The sequence below is a fragment of the Clupea harengus genome, chromosome 13 (assembly GCF_900700415.2).
Source record: "Clupea harengus chromosome 13, Ch_v2.0.2, whole genome shotgun sequence".
Lineage (NCBI taxonomy): Eukaryota > Metazoa > Chordata > Actinopteri > Clupeiformes > Clupeidae > Clupea > Clupea harengus.
This window is the reverse complement of record NC_045164.1, coordinates 11,329,527-11,351,459: the sequence shown is the minus strand read 5'-3', so window position 1 is coordinate 11,351,459 and position 21,933 is coordinate 11,329,527. Positions and strand designations below refer to the sequence as shown.

The 21,933-nt window shown below is 44.4% G+C and overlaps 1 protein-coding gene across 1 annotated transcript; it reads left to right on the top strand.

Annotated features, from left to right (window-relative positions):
• The first annotated feature begins 3,223 nt into the window (after nt 1–3,223).
• slc2a15a (solute carrier family 2 member 15a) lies at nt 3,224–20,042 on the top strand. Its single transcript, XM_012840352.3, has 12 exons — nt 3,224–4,252; nt 5,565–5,663; nt 7,415–7,575; nt 8,965–9,089; nt 10,317–10,462; nt 10,687–10,819; nt 11,067–11,254; nt 13,834–13,944; nt 15,670–15,771; nt 16,138–16,213; nt 18,051–18,178; nt 18,498–20,042. The coding sequence occupies exons 1-12, from the start codon at nt 4,208–4,210 to the stop codon at nt 18,741–18,743; spliced, it is 1,560 nt and encodes a 519-aa protein (XP_012695806.1). The 5' UTR covers nt 3,224–4,207; the 3' UTR covers nt 18,744–20,042.
• The last annotated feature ends 1,891 nt before the right edge of the window (nt 20,043–21,933 follow it).

Here is a 21,933-nt window from a genome sequence, read left to right as displayed (position 1 = left end):
GAACGTGCCCGGGCATTCACCTGAGTGTGTGCCTCATATCATGTGTGCACTTGCGCTTTCACAGCTCAGAATACTACATTTCATATTTCTGATAACTCAATTGGGACCATGCCAATGGCCCCAATTATAGAAGGACCATTGGCAGCCGGCGTGGAAGCCCAGCACAAGAGATCTCTCATGTCCGTAATGAGCGTCGTGTCCTGCCTGATTTCATTTGTGGCGCATCGCACAAGGCAAACTTTGGCAAGGAGCGTGAGGTCAGAAGTCACCGGAGTCGGTGACCTGAGGCAAGATTCACCCAAAAACTGGCATCCACCGTTGTTTTCTCCTCTTTTCTTCCCCACATTCAGCTAATTACAGGGACAAGGGTAGGAGGGGAAGGAAGAGGTGAAAGAGCATCGACTGATGCCTGGAGGGTGGTACCTGGAGTCCACCTCCTGCAAGCCATGAAAACACAATTAGACTCTCGGATTATTTTCTATCTCACATGTGACACGCTGGCTGTGAGCACACACCCTGCCAACATCTGACCAAAATTCTCACTTGGACAAAAGGGCCAGTGTCTCCGCTGTCTCAGCGAGGAGGGCGTGGGGTGTTAGCAGCAGGTAGGAGTTTGCCATCGCTGTTTTCGGCAAAAACTCTCCCTCTCCCTTTCCTTCATCAACATTGATGACCATGCCCATCTATATGACTTTGCTTCTTTTCATTATAATATATAAAAAAATCGAAATGTGTTTTCTGGGGGATGTATGTGATACTTTTGGTTTTAATTGGGCAAACATAACGTTTTACAGTGCAAGTTCATTGTAGTTTTCATGCAGTAATGTCTCTCACTGATGAACAGAGAAATACCCCTCATATCAGTCAAACATCGGATCGAACAGTGGCTTAGCAATGAAAAGCCATTAAACCCGTTAATGCTATAGCTCATGATTCGAATAGCATCCCGTCTTCAACCAACTACTGTGTCTTTACAGTTACAGATGCACTCTTCTTAATGGGACTGCTTGAGCCGCGTATGAATAGTACGACAGCTGTGCCTTCCTCAATCTCTTCGCATGAGCACTGAGGGCAGCAGCAAAGTGGTGAGTGACGGGGCTCAAGCCACTGAGCTCATTTTCTCATCGGAGGTGTCTGGCTAAAGCTAGAGCCTAAAATAGTCCTGGAGCCATTTCACCTGTCAATCTCCTAGACCTCATAAATGCCTCAGAGTTAAGGAGAAAGTCTGGCGGGCGCTGCCCCAAAGGAAGACAAATGGTAGAGCTCTTTACTGGAAGGATAGGTGGATGGAGTGATGAAGAGATGGATGGATGGATGAATGAATGAATGGTAGAAAATCAAAACAGAGGAGGCTTGGATGGTTTAACCTCCCCACCCTCCTAGCCATGCAAAAAAAGAGATCGCTAACAATGTAGATGTCAACATGGTTGCCTTAAGCCCTGCGTAAACAAATAGCCAGTCAATCCGTTTACCAAAATCAGCTAAGTCCGTTTCCACCATTGAACTGATGTTTGACTTGGGATGGGATGTGTCGGACTCTCTTCGTGAGTTTTCAAGATGCTGGACTTTATATAGTTTCATATAGTTTTCAGACAGAATCCCTCTATTTGAATGCCAAAAAACAATCACAATTACAGCTTTAACATGCAATCCTTGGGTTGACACACTGACAGACAACATAGGGCATCTACTATCCAGTTCCACAATACTGTCACTAAGGTCCAGTTCAGATTTATAAGAAACACTGGGTGAGCATTTTGTTTCAGGCTTCACAATGTTGTGGTCCCCATGGAGTCTCCATCCAGAACCACATCTCTTGACAGCTAAAGGAGACAAAGGGAATCACTGACTGTAACTGACTGTAACTATAACATATGACAATAAGACGCTCCCCATTCTCTTTCATTGGTTTTATACATTAATTTTGTTGGGGTCAAATCATGCAAACAAAGGACAAAACACAGGCCATATCCAAGAAGGATATAGAACTAGCACACAGTCAACTAAACAGCAGCTTGATTAATCTACAAGGCAAGTTTGTTACACAGAGGCAAGTCAATTAAAAGAACATACAAAGTTCATAAAATAGTATGAAAACAATTAAAAGAACGTACAAAGGACATAAAATACGATAAAAACATTGTGGAAGTAGCCCTCTTTCAGACCAGAGAGTAGGTATCTTTCAGACCACCAACTAGAGAACCAAAGATCAAAGATCATTGGGCTTAACCTTAAGACAGAGACGTCACTTGCCTGTCAGGAGGAATGACTGGCGGTCTACTTCCAGAATTAAAGTGCATTATAAGACTTCTAAAGAGCTCAGAAAAACAGAATGAATAAAAAAGTCAAAGAAATAAAAAGTAGAGTGATCAGTTTTTTTATCAGTTAAAAAAGCATCTGAGAACAGTTGGGTCCTAAGTCTAGATTTGAACCTGGCTACAGAAGGAGTACCTATGATGTTATCAGGAAGTTGGCTCCAGAGCTGAGCAGCATACCAGCTAAAGGCTGCTTCGCCATGTTTACTTCTGACAGCAGGTGTTACCAACAGATTGAAGTGCCCTTCGCTTTTATTCCTTCGTGTCATGATGAGTATCAATCCTAAATCTCTCCTCACTTTTCCCAAATAAGATTATTTCAATGTTGTCCTTAATCAGCTGAAGGAAATGTTGAAACATCCAGCAGTTAATTTGGTCAATGCATTGACGAAGAGATTGTAGGGGACCGTAGTCGTTACGTGACAGGGGTAAGTAAATCTGGATGTCTTATGAAGACTGCCGTTCTGGTTTCAAGTCACTACCACTGACTTCCTCTTTTAAATTGCTGACATGTCTGCTATCAGTCACACTTCCTCACTTAGTTGGTCTATTGGTTCTTACATTCGGGCAGAGTAGAGGTGGGGCAGGGTTAGGGTCTGGTTGATCTGTCACTCGTGCATGATGTGAAACCAGAATTGATTAGTAGTCTACAAGGCAGCTTCATGCCCAGGAAGGGAATCATCTGATGACTCCAGCTGACCCCAGACTCTCTCTGAGAGGCACGCACCATGGAGTTAACCCCGATGGTTGTCTTCTCTTGTTATGTATATAATTGAGAGACAACGCCCATCATTTGCATTAGTTGAGGGCCTCAAGCTTCAGATTAACAGCTGTCACTGATGACCTTACAGATTTAGATCCATGTTATGCAGGTTTCAACTCCACACAAAATAGGGAGAAAATCTGCAACATTTATCCATTAGACAGCTTTAAAATGTAATCTCAGTAATGGCTAAATAAATATGCCATGCAATGATGGGTACAAGGTATACAAATAATAAATATGTCTTTACTGTAAATCTGGGCGAGTGCTGTCCGTAGGACAAGAAAACTTAAATTTGTTAGTTAAAATGTTTTATTAATAAAGCTGAGAAACACATGCTACGTGCTTTTTTATAAAAAGAAAAATTGCCAAACTAAACACAAATGAGGCCTAATGAGTGTAATATTTAAGTTAGATCATTTGAAGGTTGTAAGAAATTAGGCTACGGCCCCTGATCTCAGCAGACCAATGCAGAAGTAATTGAATGGATTTTATCATGGGCCCCTTACAGTAGCCTAAATGCCTCTCTCCTTTACTGAAAGAGTAGCCTATGCTTTACCTAAATACAACCCACATTTCAGTGTATCATTAAACTCACTCAGTTGACAGACCAAGACATGCATTTTTTTATCCAATGCACGTCCGCTTACACACAAAAAAAAAGAAAAGAAAAGAAAAAAGAAATGCGCATTGTAAAATGTAGCCCGTGTCCTCATACTGTAGGTAACTCAACTCGACGAGGGTTTCCATTGGCTCCCGGCACAGTAACCGCGGTCTTTGTAAATTCACTTAGCTAATTGATTTCAGCAGCCTTTCTCTCAGAATCACGTTGCTTTCCATCACATGATTCTGCTCATTACGCAGGCCACAAGGCCACTGCTACTGAGCGGAGGAAGAAGACGGGACAGGAATGACTGCCATGCTTGGGATGACAGGACCGACCATCGCTCACCTAAATGGGTCTTCCGCCGGCAAATCGAACATGACCACGCCTGCTCTTTCAAAATGAACGTACCTAGTTGTAATGCCGGCAGTCTCAAGTGAAAGTAGTTTTAAAGTAAACATCTAAGTTTTTCCACTTTTTCAAGTCTCTGGGATTCTGTCTTTGTAGATTCGATAGCCTACATAAATGGCTGAGGAAGTTTTAATAACGTCACCTGGGAAAGCCTCATCGGTAAGCATTCTTAATTAAACAATGTAAAACCCGAATGTTGACCAGTGGTAAACAGATATGACACATCTGTCGAATTAGGTGTCTGTCGTTAGTATTGGCAATGAATGTCTTCTAATGTAGGCTATTCTGCATCTGCTGAAGTTAGTCTTCAAGTCAATACATCATATGTAGCTTAATGTCACTGTGAAAAGCTGGGTGACTTTATTACACATATTAGCCTACTTGATTTTTGTGGTTATTGAGGCTTAGCTGTTGCATTCGTGATATCACGAATGATTGATTTGTGGTCCTCAAAAATGTTAGTCTTGTTTTCTGTCTGATGTGGCGTGTGCCGTACATTTAAATCATTTTTAATTATCATCCATTTATGTCTCAGGAAAGATTCATAATTTGATTCATTTAATACTCTGCTTCATTAATCAAACGGCCAGTGAGCGTCAGTCATCTTTGTTCTGCGCATCAGATAAGTGGGCGATACCGCTGATTAAATGTCACAAGACATTGTCTTAGCGTCGGCTCTCACGTGTGTTGTATGCATAAGTAGCCGCATCTGACCACTTACTGCTTCAAATTAAGTTTTCCGCCCATGATCAGAGTACTTTAGCTCCATCTCAGTCAAGTTTCTGTGTGATGGCGTCTCTCGCTCTCTCGTGCTCTTTCCGTTTCCCTCTTGTCGTCCTCCTCCTACTCCTGGTGAAACACACTTAAACATGTAGTGTCCAAGCAATGGAACGAAAGTTTTTAAAGCCAAACATTTTAGGCCTACATCAAATTGTCATATGATAATACACTATGCTACAAAAGTTCCTGTCGAAAGCTAGCATATTGTTTTGGGTCTGGGCTACTGTAAATCAATGACTAACTGCCACTTGTGTCAGTGAGGGCCTGAGGCAGGCCAACTGAGACACACCACAAGAAGTCAAGTATAGTATGTTGTTGTAAGTAATATACAGCATCCCCTGACCTGACCCCTGTCTCTCCCTTTACATCTGAAATGCTGAGTTTGATGCACAATACACTAATTATATTACAACATTAACTTAGCCCAGCAACGGAAAGTTACCTCTTTAGAGTTCATAGCTCTTGGTCATCTTATCAGTGAAGAACTCTGGGAAGTTAGCTAATTAGAACAATTTGCCTATCTATCTATCTATCTATCTATCTGGCTGGCTGTCTGTCTGTCTGTCTGTCTGTCTATCTATTTGTCTATATATCTATTTGTCTAAATATCTGTCAATATATCTAGCTGTCTGCCTGCCTGTCTTTTTAGTTATTTATTTATTCACCAATGTATTATTTTCCTCTTCTACAGCATCTCACTGCCTCATTATTGGCAGTCGCATTTCTCACCTCCTTTGGTAGTTCCATGCTCTATGGATATAACTTGGCTGTGGTCAACTCCCCAGCACAGGTAAGTGTGTAAACATTTTGTATTTGATTTGCCTGTTTGCCCCTTTGTCGGTTAGATATTTTAAATGTCAATCCATCTGGCTAAGAAGGCAGGGATTCATTATATTATTGGTGTTAAATATAATTTCAACTGCTGCTTCTCCATTCTATGTCATGCCAGGATAGCCTTTCACATGCTCAACATTATTGGTACCGTAAATGGCTTCGTATGTAGAGGATTGCTGTTGTGTTGGATCCATACAAATGCTAGAGACTGAGCTGATTCCCTTCTCCCATGTAGCTGTGAACCTTTCTAATAGGCCGATTTAGAAGTGATGGCACTCTGAAATGAAATAGGAATGGCCCAAATGGAGTAGTGTAGAACTATTGTTTACAAACAAACATCTAAATCTGATTATGATGATTCCATGTGGGTTGGAAAAGAAGTATGGGGGACTCTATATGTTAAAGCAGTTTCTCTGATCAAGTCTCTGTTAACAGTCTTGTCGACATTCATCCTTCAGCCGTATTATAGGCCCAACCTTTTCATATATAAAGGGCATTTTGAATAAGACGCTATCACCTCCGAATCTTCCCTGGTTAACAGAGAAGCTTTTCAGGCTTTATTTGGTTTGCAGCATTTGTCATCAGATCAGGAATGCAGATTGAATGGCAGCAGGATGAGTCCGGCCTCTGTAACCTCAGCATTGCCCAGGGTTAGGGAATGTGCCTCACACGGGTTCCATAAGGCTCTGCAGCCTTCTTTCGCTGGAGAAAGCCATCATCAGTGATTACTGTATTCTGGAGTCGGAGCACACTAGTGTGCCTGTGGCACACGGAACTGGAATGCCAGTGCACATTCACAGCTGATACGTGGATCTCCACTCAATTGTGAACTACGTGGGAAGCCTCCGAGTGCTTTACCAAGGCCCTGGTGGACCGGTTGTAACTCAGCTCGATATTCTGTCTGTGGGATGAGTGTCACACGTTGGATTCTGTACACTGTGGAGTTCCATGCATGTGTGTGAGCAACACTGTTGAGAAACTTAATGCCCTGAACTTTTCATTCTTAGGAATACATTACTGAGAGGAGAGTGTCCTTCAAACAAACTGTTGGAAGCTCAGAATTCTATTTCAGTTAGTTATATAACCGTTTTAATGAAAGTGTGCTGGTCCTCTATTCCTTTCATTCAGTTCAAATTGTCTCATGCCATCTTGTTCTAGTCCACTATTGTATCCAGGGACTTGGCCCATACTGAACTCCAGTCACAAGGTTGTTTCAGGACTTGGTTCAGTAACACAAAGTCAGTCTTTTGTGGTCACTAAGGCTTTGGAAGCATATGTTGTAAAAAATGTCTGATTTTGAGCAATTCCAAACACGCAGTAAGATTTGAAGGTTTTTATCATAGTCCTGAAGTAAGTAGCCTCTTCGCCAATGAACAGCAATTCATGTCAGGAGAGTGAGTCTCTGTAAAGTTAGAGGAAAAGAGACAATGTGGAATCTGATTAGCTGGTCACCTGAAAAGGCAGAGGGCCAGAGGAGACGGAGATGGAGTGAGCAGTAGAAAAAAGAAGGGATGTCACATGAGTGTGTCCTCTTGGTCTGGCTCAGTTCCTGCTCTCTAATTAGACCAGTGGGAGGGAAGACGCCGGCCAAATGGAGTTGCTCTCGTTTCAGTGGGTGGAAACTGAGGCTTTGTTGTCGAGACATTTGGCCAGTTTATTTTTATTTAATAAAGGAGTGTTAAACCTCTGGCTCTCTCCCTCTCTCAGTATATTAAGGACTTCTACAACCGGACGGCGTTGAGCCGGAATGGCTCCGGGCTAAATGAGGAGGCCCTCACCCTCATGTACTCCCTCACTGTGTCCGTCTTTGCCAGCGGGGGGCTCATCGGATCCTTGATGGTGGGCATCCTGGTCACCAGATTTGGAAGGTAAGCCACACACACACACACACACACACACACACACACACACACACACACAAACAGGCACTCCCACATCGAGCCCACACTTCACCCTAACATCAGGCCCTTGCCAGCCTCACCTCAAGGGTGTTGGAGCCTCCGGAGTGGATCTCCACTTTGGCCATTACCATGTAGTTATTACCCCGACCCATTCAGATGACCTTGAGTTTTAGTGGAAATGGCATCCTGAGTTCATTAGAGCCCAGAGACCAGTTTACTGTGCCCACAGATAACGAACTTCTTTCAGTGAAAACAGTTTGTGAGTTCCTGCCTGAGAAGTTAATAGGAAAACAGCCATATGTGATTCTTATTTTCATGAGATTCTTCAGGGGTGTTGGCGTTTTGTGTTTTTTTCCCACTGGTTTATGTATGTCTGAAATTAGTGTGAATTAGGTATAAAAGTAAGTAATTGCTGTGAATTACTTCATCATTTATGCTCCATGGCAGTTTACATTCACGGTGATCGGGGTTGTTTGGCAGCGCACAGTCGGGCATTAAACCCCCCCAGACAGCCATCTCTCCTCTCACTTCCAAAGCCGCCGCTCTTTCTGTCTGCAGTGAGGTGGACATTTAAATGCAAATGAAAGACGATGATTCATGAGCCCATTTATTGTCCTAATCAATTTCATCACAGCAAAATGCTTTATTGGCATTGTGTGTATGTGTGTGTGTGTGTTTGTGTGTGTGTGTGTGAGGGGGGGGTCCAGAATTGCCAAACATGGAGGGGACCTGCGACAGTAAATCAGGAGGGAAGTTTACCACCTGATAGAACTAATCAAGGCCCCATAGTGCATTACCCTGAGTGGTTTTACACATCACGCTCTGGTCGCGGTCGAGGAACATCAATTGTGTGGTTTGGATAGTTAAACTCCTCTGAGGATGAATGTGGGGTATAAGTGCCCTGAGCTAATGGTCAGTGGCTGGTAGGTACACGGGCGTGGGACAGACCACTGCATGCTCGGAGCATTATGACCTGCCTCCTCTGGACCACTGTGGATTGATCCAAATGTGTGCATTGAATGTTTTCAGTAAAATGCTAGTGTTTTAATTTAAGGTTCAGTAGCACTTAATAACACCACTGTTACAGAGAAACTATACTTTTAAAGAAATTGAAACTCTACATTACATTACCTAGCAATGTTAGCTGTAAGTGCCAATTCTTTCTATTCATACTAAATATCAATGTGTTGTTACACCTTATGGTTCTATGCATTAAACTTAAACTTACTGTAGTTACACTGTGATTATGGTAATGGAATGTAACGTACTTGGTATGTTGATAAAGACAGAATGGTATGACGTACTGAGCATGGTCTCTCTCTCCTTCTCTCTCTCTCTCTCGCTCTCTCTCTATAGGAAAGGGACAGTGGTCAACTCCACCGTGCTGGTGTTCATCGCCGGCTCTCTCATGGGCTTTAGCCGAATCTGTGGCTCACCAGAGATGATCATCTTTGGCCGATTTGTCACAGGGATTCACTCAGGTATAGAATTAATTCACGGATACAGAAGTAAGGGGACAGATGATCAGGAAACTGGCTCGTTAAAGTGCTGTGGGTGACTCCCCAAGCCTAAGATAAGCCCTATCTATTCTCAGTATAGTATCATAGATATTAATGCATATTAATGCAGTGTCTTTGGACAGCATCTGAATTCCTAAACGATTTACCATGTAGAGATGCTATAAGGGGAGGAGACTGATCACTGAGTGAAAAATAAGTAGGGTTTGAATGGGGTGAGTTTGCAACGCTTAAACTGGCAGATCAGTAACTGGAAGTCCTGCCTTGTATTATAAAGAGACAATTTCATTGTCGGAAAAGGCATAACTGATATTTCACCTTACCTGAACAGCTATATTTATAGCTGCGCAGTAAGCAAATGTACCTGAAAAAAATAGCGGCTATTGAAATACTGTTTATGCTGTTTATGTCAGATTCCAGCTGTGCACTTCTAAGGTCTGTTTGACCATTCTATGTCGAGTTATGGATCTCTGCCCATTCATTAAGGTAGGAGCCGGATCTTGTTTGCCCAAAATAGCTGCCAAGATGGCTGCCAAGATGGCTGCCGAGTGGTGAGTCCTGTAAGGACTTTGTACCATCTCACTGTTCCAAACCTCTGGATCTGTAGTTTAGGTGATGAGACACTATTACAGTAGTGCAAGTAAGAATCTATGTGACCAGTAAGAACATACTGAGAGCTAAGATACTACTGGTAATTTTGCTTTTTCAATAACAAATCATTGGTCAAAGTATTGGTCAAACTGCTGTTCCCAAATGCACTGTTCCCTGTGTCCATTGTGGTCCAGACATTTTCCATAAGGATTCATCTTGTTAGCTTGTTGATTTACATTTACATTTAGTCATTTAGCAGACGATTTTATCCAAAGCGACTTACATATGTGTGACTTACAATGTATACACATTTTACATTTACACTGATGGCACACTGCACATCAGGAGCAATTGGGGGTTCAGTGTCTTGCTCAAGGACGCTTCGACAGGGAATCAAACTAGAAACCTTCTGATTACTAAACGACTTCTCTACCACTGTACCACTGTCGCCCCCCTGTCCTAGTTCAGATTTGCCAAGCTGAACTAAGCTCCCTGTAGTTATATGTTTACCCGACTGTACCCGTAACAGCAGAGTTGAGATGTAGTCCATCAGTGGCAGTCTCCAAAGCCCCAGTAATGAGAGGAATGCTCCACCTACAGGTATCTCTCTGAGTGTGGTGCCCATGTACCTGGGAGAAATCGCTCCCAAAAACCTCAGGGGCTTTCTGGGCCTCATGCCCAGCATCTTCATCTGCACTGGGGTCTTCACCGCTCAGATCCTGGGCCTCCATGAACTCCTGGGAAAGGTACATCACTGTGCAACAGAACAGAAGATACACTACACTATATTTATATTTCTTATGTTATGAATCAGTGTTATGTGCATCATGGCTTGTTTTTTTCTTGAAATGTATGTTCTTTATGTTAAGTTCTTCTGTCTTTGTTTCTTTGCAACCCAGAGAAGATAGAGACTATGAAGGTCAAGCCTTCGTAGATTGGTAACCATGGTTATGTGTTATGTACATGATAGGAGGAGCACTGGCCCCTGTTCCTCTCCCTGGTTGTGGTGCCCACCTTCATTCAGTTAATGCTGTTGCCATGGTTTCCAGAGAGTCCTCGTTACCTCCTCATCGAGAAACACAATGTCCATGCTACCATTACAGGTGAGGATGGCAACCAAATAATACTGGCATCAGTGGTGTTGGCATTGGCAAGTATGTCCAGAGTCATTGTTGCCATAGATATGATACTATAGAGGGTGAAGGGTGTACTACTGTTTTATCCTGTGCCATATCTTCACGCTACAAAGCTAAGTTAACTATGGCAGATAGGTACTGTATGTGGTTCGCTACACAAACGTGTTGTGTGCTACAGTGTTAGGTGAGCGCGTGTCTCTGTGTCCCTCCTCAGCTCTGAAGTGGTACAGAACCAAGTGCAACATCCAGGCGGAGATCGAGGAGATGCAGGAGGAGCAGCGCTCCCTCTCCTCCATGGACACGGTGTCCGTGTGGGCGCTCCTGTTCGACCGCTCCGTCCGGTGGCAGGTCCTCTCCGTGGTGGTCATCAACATCGGCATGCAGCTATCTGGCATCGACGCCGTAAGTGACCGCTGATTGACATCCGTGCTTAAGCTGGTTTGAGCCTCATAAGAGATATTGGCTCGCACAGTCAGATATTTACTAGCATGTACATGTGTGTACATATGTATGTGCCACAAAGTCAATAACCATACGGCTTACAATGTACATGATCACTATCATAACACAAATGGCTTACTGATTTAGTGTAAGTCTTGTAATCCAATTTACACTTGAATCCTCATTTAAAAACACTCCCTGCCCTATTACAACATACTGTGGGACAGTGTAGGTCAATCACCTAGACAGCCAATTGTTTTGATTGGACATATGATTCGATGATAATCAAATTGCTAAAAAAAAAAAAAAAAAAACAGAAAACACAGCATTTGGCAAAAAATAAAACAGATTTCATTGGGCCCTATGTAAGTAATAAACTGTTCATGACACTTTGAGACGAGAAGCCATCCTCTAAGTCAACTGAATGGTGTAACATTTTTTTTAAACAATGTGTCCAAATTTAGCCTGAATGTGCTAATTCTCTTAAGCCCATTAATGACCTAAAATGGATACTGTTGTTTGTCTGTTTTATTGGAGTTAAATCGACAATGATTAGCGCTAATGAACCGGTGTCAGAGTGTTAAATACTGTAAAATATGGCCATGGTGTGGTAGACCTATAAACAGGAATAGCTGCACAAAGACCAGTTTTAGAGCAACAAGCCAGACATGCGGCGAGTACCAGGGGGTATCGCTGTTATCGGACTGGACAGACATGGGCAAGTCTAGCCCCTGAAGAATGCTGTGTGTGCGTGGGCACTATCCATCAAGGCACTAAACCGCTTCAGACAAACTCATTAACTCCCTTCATGGAGAGGAACTAAATCAGGACGGAGTTATTTACTAGTACCTCTCCTTAAAAAAGTGGTGGCGGGGGGGTGTGGGGGTTGGGGGGAGGTGTGGTCGTTGGGGAGTGTTCGCCAAGCTCCATTTTAAATCAAGAGGAACACTGGCACCGGCTCTCCCTGGGCGTCCTCCCTTGGACGTAATGATAAACAAAAGCCCTACTTTTATTAAGGTTCTACCTCACTCTCTCAACCCCCCCCCCCCCTCTCTCTCTCTCTTTTCTTGTGTACTCACACTATCTTTTCTTCTTTCTCTTTTCACCCTCTCTATCGGTCCACTCTCTCTCTCTCTCTCTCTCTCTCTCTCTAAATGAGGTTATATTAGGTGTCTATCCTCCCTGAATTATCCTATTCAGAGTGCGTGTTAATTATTCAAATGATTAACTGGACAGTTGTGCCAAAAAGCACATACTTTACCCAACAGAGCTGAACTAATTAGAATTTTCATTTCTTCGCTGTGTTTATGGCATCTCATTTGCTCTGCCCAGCCACGGTTATAAATAAGGGCCATTATTCAAGCAAATTAAACACACACACACACACACACACACACACACACACACACACACACACACACACACACACACACACACACACACACACACACACACACACACACACGGACACACAGGGAATCAGTGACAGCGGTCACAGCCACAGTTATGATGATGATTATAACAATAATGAAGATGATAATTAGGAAGGTAATGAGGACCATGATGACTGTGAAGATGATGAAGGAATGTGCGATGCTGGTGATGCATACAGGGGCAGATGGGAAAGATCTAGTAATGGAGAGGTGATCAGTGGTCAGCCCAGTAAAGGTGAAGTGGGCTAGCAGACAGGCGACCTCCTGGCTCTGTGAGGGCCTTAGACCTCAGGTCCTAGTCTCTCTCTCTCTCCTTTTTTCTCTCTCTCTCCTTTATCTTTTTCTCTTCTCTCCCTCCTTCATGCTCTTTTGCTGTCGCACACAGTTGTCTCGTTGTGTTTCTGTCTCTCACGTTTTCATTCATTCTCCTCTATTTTCTCGTATGACTAGAGGATGAGGTGACAGGTGGCCAGCCTTGGCTCAGTGTGCCTGTAGCAGCCATTGAGTGACTGTGTGTGTGTCTGTGTGTGTGTTTGTGTGTGTGTGTGTATGTTTGTGCGCGTGTGAGGGAGAGAGAGTGTGTGTATGAAAGAAGGAGTGTGTGTGTGTGTGTGTGTGTGTGTTTGTGTGTGTCTGCATGTGTTTGTGTGTGTGTGTGTGTGTGTGAGGGCTGTCCGCTGTGTGCCCGCCGAGTCCCCATCAGCACTAAAGCCGTCTGTGTTCCGTCTGATCGCCCCCCAGCCCGGCCTTAAACACTCCCCTCCAAACCCAAATTGAATCTGATGTGTTGTACCCCGGCAGCAGCGCGTTCGCCTTGTGCTCTGCCACCTGCGCACAGCCACCAGCAATCAACAAGCTCCCTCCTCCTCCGTCTCCCTCTCTCTCTGCTGTGCTCCTTCTGTCTCGGTCCGTGCCGTCTCTTTTTGTTTCTCTCACTCTCTCTCTCTCTCTCTCCGTCTTTCTCCGTTTCTCCCGCTTCTTGTAACCCTCTCTTTGTCTCCCCGTCTCTTTCTTTTTCGGTCTCGCTCTCGGGCCTTTTGTGTGCCTGCCTGTGTACACTTCTCTCTGTCTTCCACCGTCCCATTCTCTTTGTGTCTCTCTCCACAGATCTGGTTCTACACCAATGACATCTTTAAGAATGCGGGTATCCCCACTCCAGAGATCCAGTACACTACAGTGGGAACAGGAGCCATAGAGATCGTCGCAGGGCTTGTTGGGGTGAGCAGACCGCACTCTCTCTCTCTCTCTCTCTCTCTCTCTTTCCCTCTCTCTCTCTGTCTCTCTCTCTCTCACCCTCAGGTTCATATTTCACCCTCTTCATTCACCCAGTCCAATTAGGGATGTGGCCACCCAGTGAGTGGTAATTATTGATGCTTGGAACTTTTGCCTTTATGTAGCCAGCGACTGCATTGAATACTAGTGGTTGATCTTGGGCAATAAAAGCAGTATACTTTCATGTAAAATCTCATTCTTGATTTTACTTTTCAAAATGAATGGTTATCTGCATACTTGCATTCTTTTTTTGAGTCACCCCATAGTCTCCACCTGGGCCCAGAATGTCTGGATAAGACATGATGTGTGTGTGTATGTGTGTGTGTGTGTGAGAGAGAGAGTGTGTGTGTGTGTGTGTGTGTGTGTGTGACTTCTCCCGAGTGGTTTGGTGCCTCTCTACTCTTTCATCCGTGGCCATCACATCCGTTTTTCTCCCCTCTCCGTCTTCCCCGGTGCAGCCCCGTATTTTTCCACTCTGACACTTGTATAAAACACTGTATTAAAGGAGGACGGGGGAGAGGCATTAGAGAGAGTGATGAGTGTTGTTTTCCGCCAGCTCCTTCCCTGGGTCACATCTCCGAAACATAATCGAAGCATGGGCAGCCTGCACACATTTTCTCTCCCTTTCTCTCTCCCTTTCTCTCTCCCTTTCTCTCTTTCTTTCTCTCTTTCTCTCGATCTTCTTTGCTCACTCTCTAACTCTCTCCCCCTCCCTGCCTTTCTCTCTCTCACTCACTTTAATTCTTGCTCTGTCTCTCTCTTTCACTCCCTCTTTTCCCTCTTTCCTATCTCTCTCTCCCCTGCCCATTCGCTCTTTCTCTTGCTCTCTCCCCACATCTCTCTCTCTCTCTCTCTCTCTCTCTCTTTCTCACTCTCCTTTTACCTATTTCCCTCTCTCCCCTACCCACTTGCTTATTACCTTGCTCTCTCTCTCTCTCTCTCTCTCTCTCTCTCTCTCTCTTCCCTCGTCCCCCCCTCTCTCTCTCTCCCTCGTCCCTCCCTCCCTCTCTCTCTCTCTCCCTCGACCCACTCTCCCTGGCTTTCGCTCTCCCAGTCGCATCTCTTAGGCAGGATTTAGCGCTGCACCAGGAGCGACTGGCTGAGCCGGAGCCCGCTGTTAGTCACAGGAACTCATTGCTGTCAGTGTCAATTGGCCCTGGCTGGGGAGGCGAATGGGACGCAGGAGGCAGCCCTGAGATTGGTTATAAAATTACAGCGATCCGTTCTGCTGTCAGCCGCTCCACTCCGCTCCCCTTTAAGTCATCCTGTTGTTTTATTTTTCATTTTTAATGTCATCCTGAAAAATCATATTACTCTGCATGAGTTGTATTTGTGTGTGTGTGTGTGTCCCTGCTTGTGAGTGTGTATGTGTGTGTGTGTGTGTGCATACGTGCAGTACAGTTAAGCTTATGAAGTGCAACGATGTGTCACTAAATTTGTAAAATAAAAGGCTCTTTGTGTGAAACGGATGTTTGCGGCCAGTAATCATATTTTATTACGCCATGTTATCGTGAGTCATTCCCCCCCCCACTGGACTTTGTTTCCCCTGCCCATGATGGCCTGGCCTCAGCAGGCTAAGTCTGAGGCATGGGTGACACCAACCAGAGGAGACATCCACCAACAATAACAACAAAGATGTCACACTGAAATAACTTCCCTTGTCTCCTCCAGTGCTTTACCATCGAGAGGCTTGGCAGAAGGCCCCTCATCATCGGTGGGTTTGCGGTGATGGGAATATGTTGTGCGGGGATCACCTTCTCTCTCATCCTGCAGGTATCCACACTAGCCTACATCCATCCCGCGTACAGTGCCTCATCCTTGGGGAGTACATAGAAATGTGCTCCCCTTGAAAAATGGGAACGGCTGTTGTCTAAATCTCAAAGATCTATACAGCCTGGCGTTGTTAAGGGACTCTGTGCAGCACTGGGCCCCTTGAATCTGTCATCTCCCCCTTGCCATGACTCTCCCTGCTGCATGAACCCTCTGCCCCCCCCCCCCCCCCCCCCCTCCCTTTCTAAGTGTGAAGAATCAGTGAAGTGTAATGTACTGTGATTTCATTTCACCCAGACTATTTGGGATGTTAAAATGACTTAATCTCTGTCAACCTATTCTGATTTTGAGCTTATCTCTCACGTACAGGAACACATAGCCATTATGAAGTATGTGAGTGTTGGCTGCGTGGTTGGGATCATTGCTGGATTCTGTATTGGACCAGGTACGTTTTACCCTTAACTTTGTCCCCATCACTGCAATTTGACAGGTTTTAATCAGTCACAGCTTATTAATCACGTTAATGTTTCGTAACGTAAACTTTCCCTATCACCATCGACGGTGGGTAATCTGGCAGAGGCTGACTTTGTGTATGACATTGGTTTGGGTAATGTAAAATTTGAGGGATTTTCCACTTCTTTGAGCATTGTCCAAACTACTGAGTAATTAGACAGTATTACCTTGACAGCATTGCACTCATTAAATTCCCCCATGACATTTTTATGTAGGGAAATGGCGACCTCTGGGGGTAGGACATTTTAAAAAGAAAACTGAAAATTGGCCAGTTGAAATTGAAGCTTTTGCTAATAGCTGTTGCTATTGTCAACCACAATTACTTCACAGAATATATTGAGGGCATGTCGATGTCTGTTAATGAGTGCGGGGTTTCAGTAGAGTTCCAAGCCTATATTTGTCAGAGGTCAGTGCATTTTCTCTGTGGCCTCTCTGCGCAAACGACAAAATAAATCTCAAGTAAACGGCACCGCCCGGTTAATATCTGACACTATGGCACCTTTGAAATTAGAGCTCTGTCATCATATTTGTTTTAGCAGCATGGCCCTGTACAGTTCAGGCCCTACATCACCCCTCTGACAGCTAGACTACCAGTGGTCGTCTCATAAACATTAGAGCGGTTCCCGTGTCCAGGGGCGGCCTGTGTGTTGTGGTCTTCCTGCGGTCGCCCTCTCTGAATGTCTCTCGTGGCTTTTTATGTCGAGTCAGAGTACGAGCCGCTCACCAGGCTGCCTTCTCCTTGGCGTACACTATCTTGCCCCGCTGGCACTGAAACCCTTTTGCCACCAAGGGGACCGCCACAGTAGGCTATAAAAAAAGGAGTCTGTGTACCATAACAATGATGACTTCCACCCGCCACCCCAATTTGTTGGCCTCACTTCGGTTTTGAATGGATTTCCCAGCACATCTTGTGGAAATATTTCACCGCGAATCCTTATGAAACTACGCAAAGTATCCATTCCCACAACACAGTAACGGTTTAGATGTGTGTTTTCTCCATCTCTATTGGGTTGTGTATCTCTAATGAGCGGAAAGTTTATGCCTTTTCACAACTGTGGAGATCCGGAGCTGTGTGGGATATGATGAATGTGAAGCCTGGCGCTTTATGGAGTTGATGCATGATCCGAGCCTCCAACAAAATCTATAATTCATTCTCAGTCTGCAGTCTCTATCGCTGTAATTACGTCTTTAATTAGGATTTTTTTATGGCTCATTGTTCATAAACAATGATGAATATGGCTTTTTAAGACAAAAATCCTGCATGAACAATGAATTACCAGCCAAGCTTCCGTAGCAATTTAGTAGCAGTGCGTCTCCCTCCTTCCGCAATTATCATGCACAAATAATGAAGCAGCCGCTTGGCTTGTTTCTGAATACATTAGATTTGAAATAACACCTTGCGCCTGCTTATTTTTCACTTGTAACCAAAAGGGATTAGAAGTTAAGCACTGGAACAGGTCTTACTTCTTGCATATTGAGATAACGAGCAGCTCGTAAAGCTGTTTTTATTACCTCCCTCTGTGAACTATTATGGAAGAGCCGTCCATACACGCGTAGTATGCATACGTGCCGGCGTGTTTTCACGATGGCCTGCATTTATTTGTGCCACAACCATGCCAAGCAAATTCTCATTTTCTCTTTATAGGAGTTATATGTATACCTACTACCAGTAATGTTGGACTCCAGGCATAAAAGATTTTACAACGTTGAAACTAATAAGGTTTTATGTTCCCCTGTCTCTTGATCTTGTTGTTGGCGTTGTTTTGTAGCCGGCGTTCCTTTCCTGATCACGGCGGAGTTGTTTAAGCAGTCCCATCGGCCGGCAGCTTACACCGTCGGCGGTTCCCTGAACTGGATGTCCAACTTCACCATCGGATTCATGTTCCCATTCCTGCAGGTGAACCTTAAAGAGGCCTTTAAGAACTTTTTAACGAGGCAGAAGCATGACAGGTGTTCCAGAATAGGAACTCACTAACTGATCACAACTTAAAGAGTTAAAGATGACAGTTGGTGCTCAAACCCATCACGCACTCAACTAAACTGAGAGTATTAACAATAATAATAATGGAATTGAATTATTATTATTATATTATTGTTATTAATAATAATAATAATAATAATACTTTGGCCCTTTAGGGTGCTTCTGCATGAAAAGGTGCAATGTGTGATACTGTGTTATAAAGCATGCTAAACTTTGGTTGGGGGTTCCTCTGCAGAAAGCTGCCGGCGCCTACTGCTACCTGGTCTTCAGCGGCGTGTGCCTGACCGTGGCCGTCTACGTCTTCCTCGTCATCCCCGAGACCAAGAACAAGACGTTCGTGGAGATCAGCCAGATGTTCGCCACCAAGGAGGGCGTCCTGGAGAGCGACCAGCTGAAGCTGAAGAAGATGAACGGGAATGGCTACGGCGCGCTGGAGACCAACAGCTCGCTGGACTTCGACAGCTCCTCCTCCGGCCCGTAAGACCGCCGTCACTCCGTGCCGCTCGGCATCCTGGGAGAACAGCGGCGGCGGCAGCACTGCGTGTTTCAGCTGTTCCCTTGCCTCCTCGAGTCAGATTTACAGATACTCAGCTAGAGCAGTTCAGTCCAGTAGGTTAAGGGTGTGGAAGGAGGACCTGAATCATGCAGTGCTCCTGGTCTCCCTAGGTCGTCTTAGTTTATTTAGTGTAGGCACTAAGAAGCCACTCAGACGTGTCAAGAGTGGGGAGGAATCTCAAGACCCTCACACCTGGGCTAACTGAGCCAGACCAACATCTGCACAGTACAACCTATTACATAAACCACCTCAAGGACTCTGTGTACATTTGGAAGCAAACTGTATGATTTCTTGAGTTCTTTTATTCAATTCAGTTCAGTGGTTTTCATACAAGGGAAACACTTGCTTTCTCCTGTTCCCATGGCATACCTATAGATATATATATCCTCAAAGCTGCATCTTGAGAGCGAGACGATACCAAAGCCATACATGACCAGCAGCCCTGTTTTTGCCACCAGCAGCCCATAACTAGCCAGGACAGACAGGCAGCAGGATGTTTGGGTTCGTGTACATAGAGATGTCTTCCCTGTGCTGTGGAGTACTGACACTGAGACTAACCCACAGAGATTCCCTTTATCTGTAGGACATTTGAATGGGTGCATGAGTGTGTCTTTGACAGAGATAGAGACAAAGAGAGAGAAAGAGAGAGAGAGAGAGAGAGAGAGAGAGAGACATTTACGAGCATAAGCGCTGTTTGGCTTTTATTCCCTCCCCCTGTGATGTGATGAGCAACACTTTAACCTAGAGAGTTTACTGTATATACATGTTATTCTCTATAATTTATCAAGTAACTTGTTTTTTATGCCGTTACAAGAATTGACATGTTAGCACTGTGATCTGATGCTGTCACGCTGAGAATCAGATCATTACTCTGCATTGAAGCATTACCGTTGTGGGCGTGGATACGCCTGACTATGTAAACTAATGGCTGGTTCATAGTAGCAGACATATTGATGAAAATGGACTGCTACTGGGAGCAGTGCAACTTCTAGGTCCAGTTTCTGGACTAGTTGTATAATGGTGTCCTTGGTTGTCTCCTCATCACCAGTATAATGTATCTTATTGCAGCTTTTTTAAAGGACTGGCGCAGTTGTAAATTTGTTGTCATCACCAAAGCTGCCTGACATGTACAGTGCGACACAGACGTCCATGTGTCTCTTCATTAATGTTTTATACATATGGTTTGTTTTATATGAACAATGTCGTTTCAACAGAAAAAAAAGCCAGAGGTCTATTTTCTAATGTATTGCCATGAGTGCCGGACTTTAATGGGTATTCACGCGTTATTCAAATACTTTATTGGACCATTCAAAGATTTATAACATTATGTGAAATAAATACGTTTTTGAACTTGAACTGCGTGGTCTCGCTGTACGTTTTTGATCATGTGGAGATGGACCTGTGAGTCCAGCCAGGATAAAACATTTGTTCTTCCCTCACACAGGAGCCTGATTTAATACTTTATTAAGAGTGAAAATGAGAACTTCCTGGCCTCCTTTTTGCTGATCACATTCTAAGCACCACAGGAAGAATGAGCCTAGACATCCCCTGTTGCTCTATAGGAGTTCCATTTTTATTATATCTACAAGTGGGGCCTAATCCATCGAAATGATCTTGCCACATATGCATATAAGTTTCTAATATTACTGAAATACATTGTTTCTTACAGTAGGGGTGTCAGTTGAGCAACACATTTCACTTTTCATCCTTGTATCATAAGATAGATATTATACTTTGCAACTCGATGCAGATTTCATGGAATCACAAAGGAAATATGTATGATTACCAGCAGGTGCCTTCGCACAACAACATTAAAATCCTCATCGAAGGTGTTGACATCCTGTTGTTCCCCACCTGCATGTTCTGCTCATGAACTGCACCTCAGTGCCACCCACATACGCATATGTGAAAGTGTGTGTATGTATGTGTGTGTGTGTTCGAGTATTTGTGCACGAGCATGTGTGCGTTTTTGTCTGTGTGTGTGTGTTTGAGTATGTGTGCACGTGCATGTGTGCGTTTTTGTCTGTGTGTGTGTGCAACTGTATGTGTTTTGTGTGTACGTGTGTGTGTGTGTGTGTGCCTGTGTGGTAGCAGGTGGCATCTCTGCTATTGTCTCAGGTGCTGGGGGTGCAGCATGGTGAGATGGTGTCGCAGGCCCCTGCACTGATCAGCTCAGCTCCGTCGGGCCCCTGGGCACTCACGTCCATCTGTGTTCCTCAGCCAGCCGCCCCAGAAGGGACTCCCGTGCCCGCCTGCCCGCGCAGACAAATGGCATTAAGCGCCCTCTTCTCGTAGGGGGAAGAGGAATAGCGAGCGAAATCGTTCCTGGCTCTCATTTTTTTTCCTCTCTCTCTCGCTCTCTGTAACTTAGTGAAAACAGAAACAGAGAGCCAAGGTCACCAGCTCAGTGTGGCCTCTACGGGCTGTTGTAGCTTCTGCTGTTTTCTGGGGGACCTTTGGAAAGTCAGTACCGCAGTAAGGAATGTGGATGTGGCTTCACTAAAGGTAGGAGTTGGATAAGACAGTAAAATCAAAACTTCAAGGCAAATCAACATTGTTATTTTTCGTCTTGGACATACACATTATGTAATCAAGTCTTTCTTTTCTTATACTGCAACATGTAAAGTGTATTGTATTGACATATCAGAAAATGTGTCCCTTTGACTGAGTATGGTGTCTCTTCCCCAAATTCCTCTTTTGGACCACAGGTGGTTTTGGACATCCTCCAGCCATTGTCCAGCCTAGCCTAGTCAGGGGCGACAGTGGTACGGGGGTAGAGAAGTCGTTTAGTAATCAGAAGGTTGCTAGTTCGATTCCCTGTCGAAGCGTCCTTGAGCAAGACACTGAACCCCTAATTGCTCCTGATGTGCAGTGTGCCATCAGTGTAAATGTAAAATGTGTAAGTCGCTTTGGATAAAAGCGTCTGCTAAATGTAGAATGTAAATGTAGTCTAAGGAGAGGTTCTCACAGGAACATAGAAGGCATCCCACACTAGTGTGCACAGGCTTATCGTTGCCCCCTTGTGGTCCATAGGAGGACAGTCTGGGCTGTGTTAAGACCACATGGGACCTGAGAATGAGCAGGTGGTCTGTAGACTCATTTTACAAGATTTGTT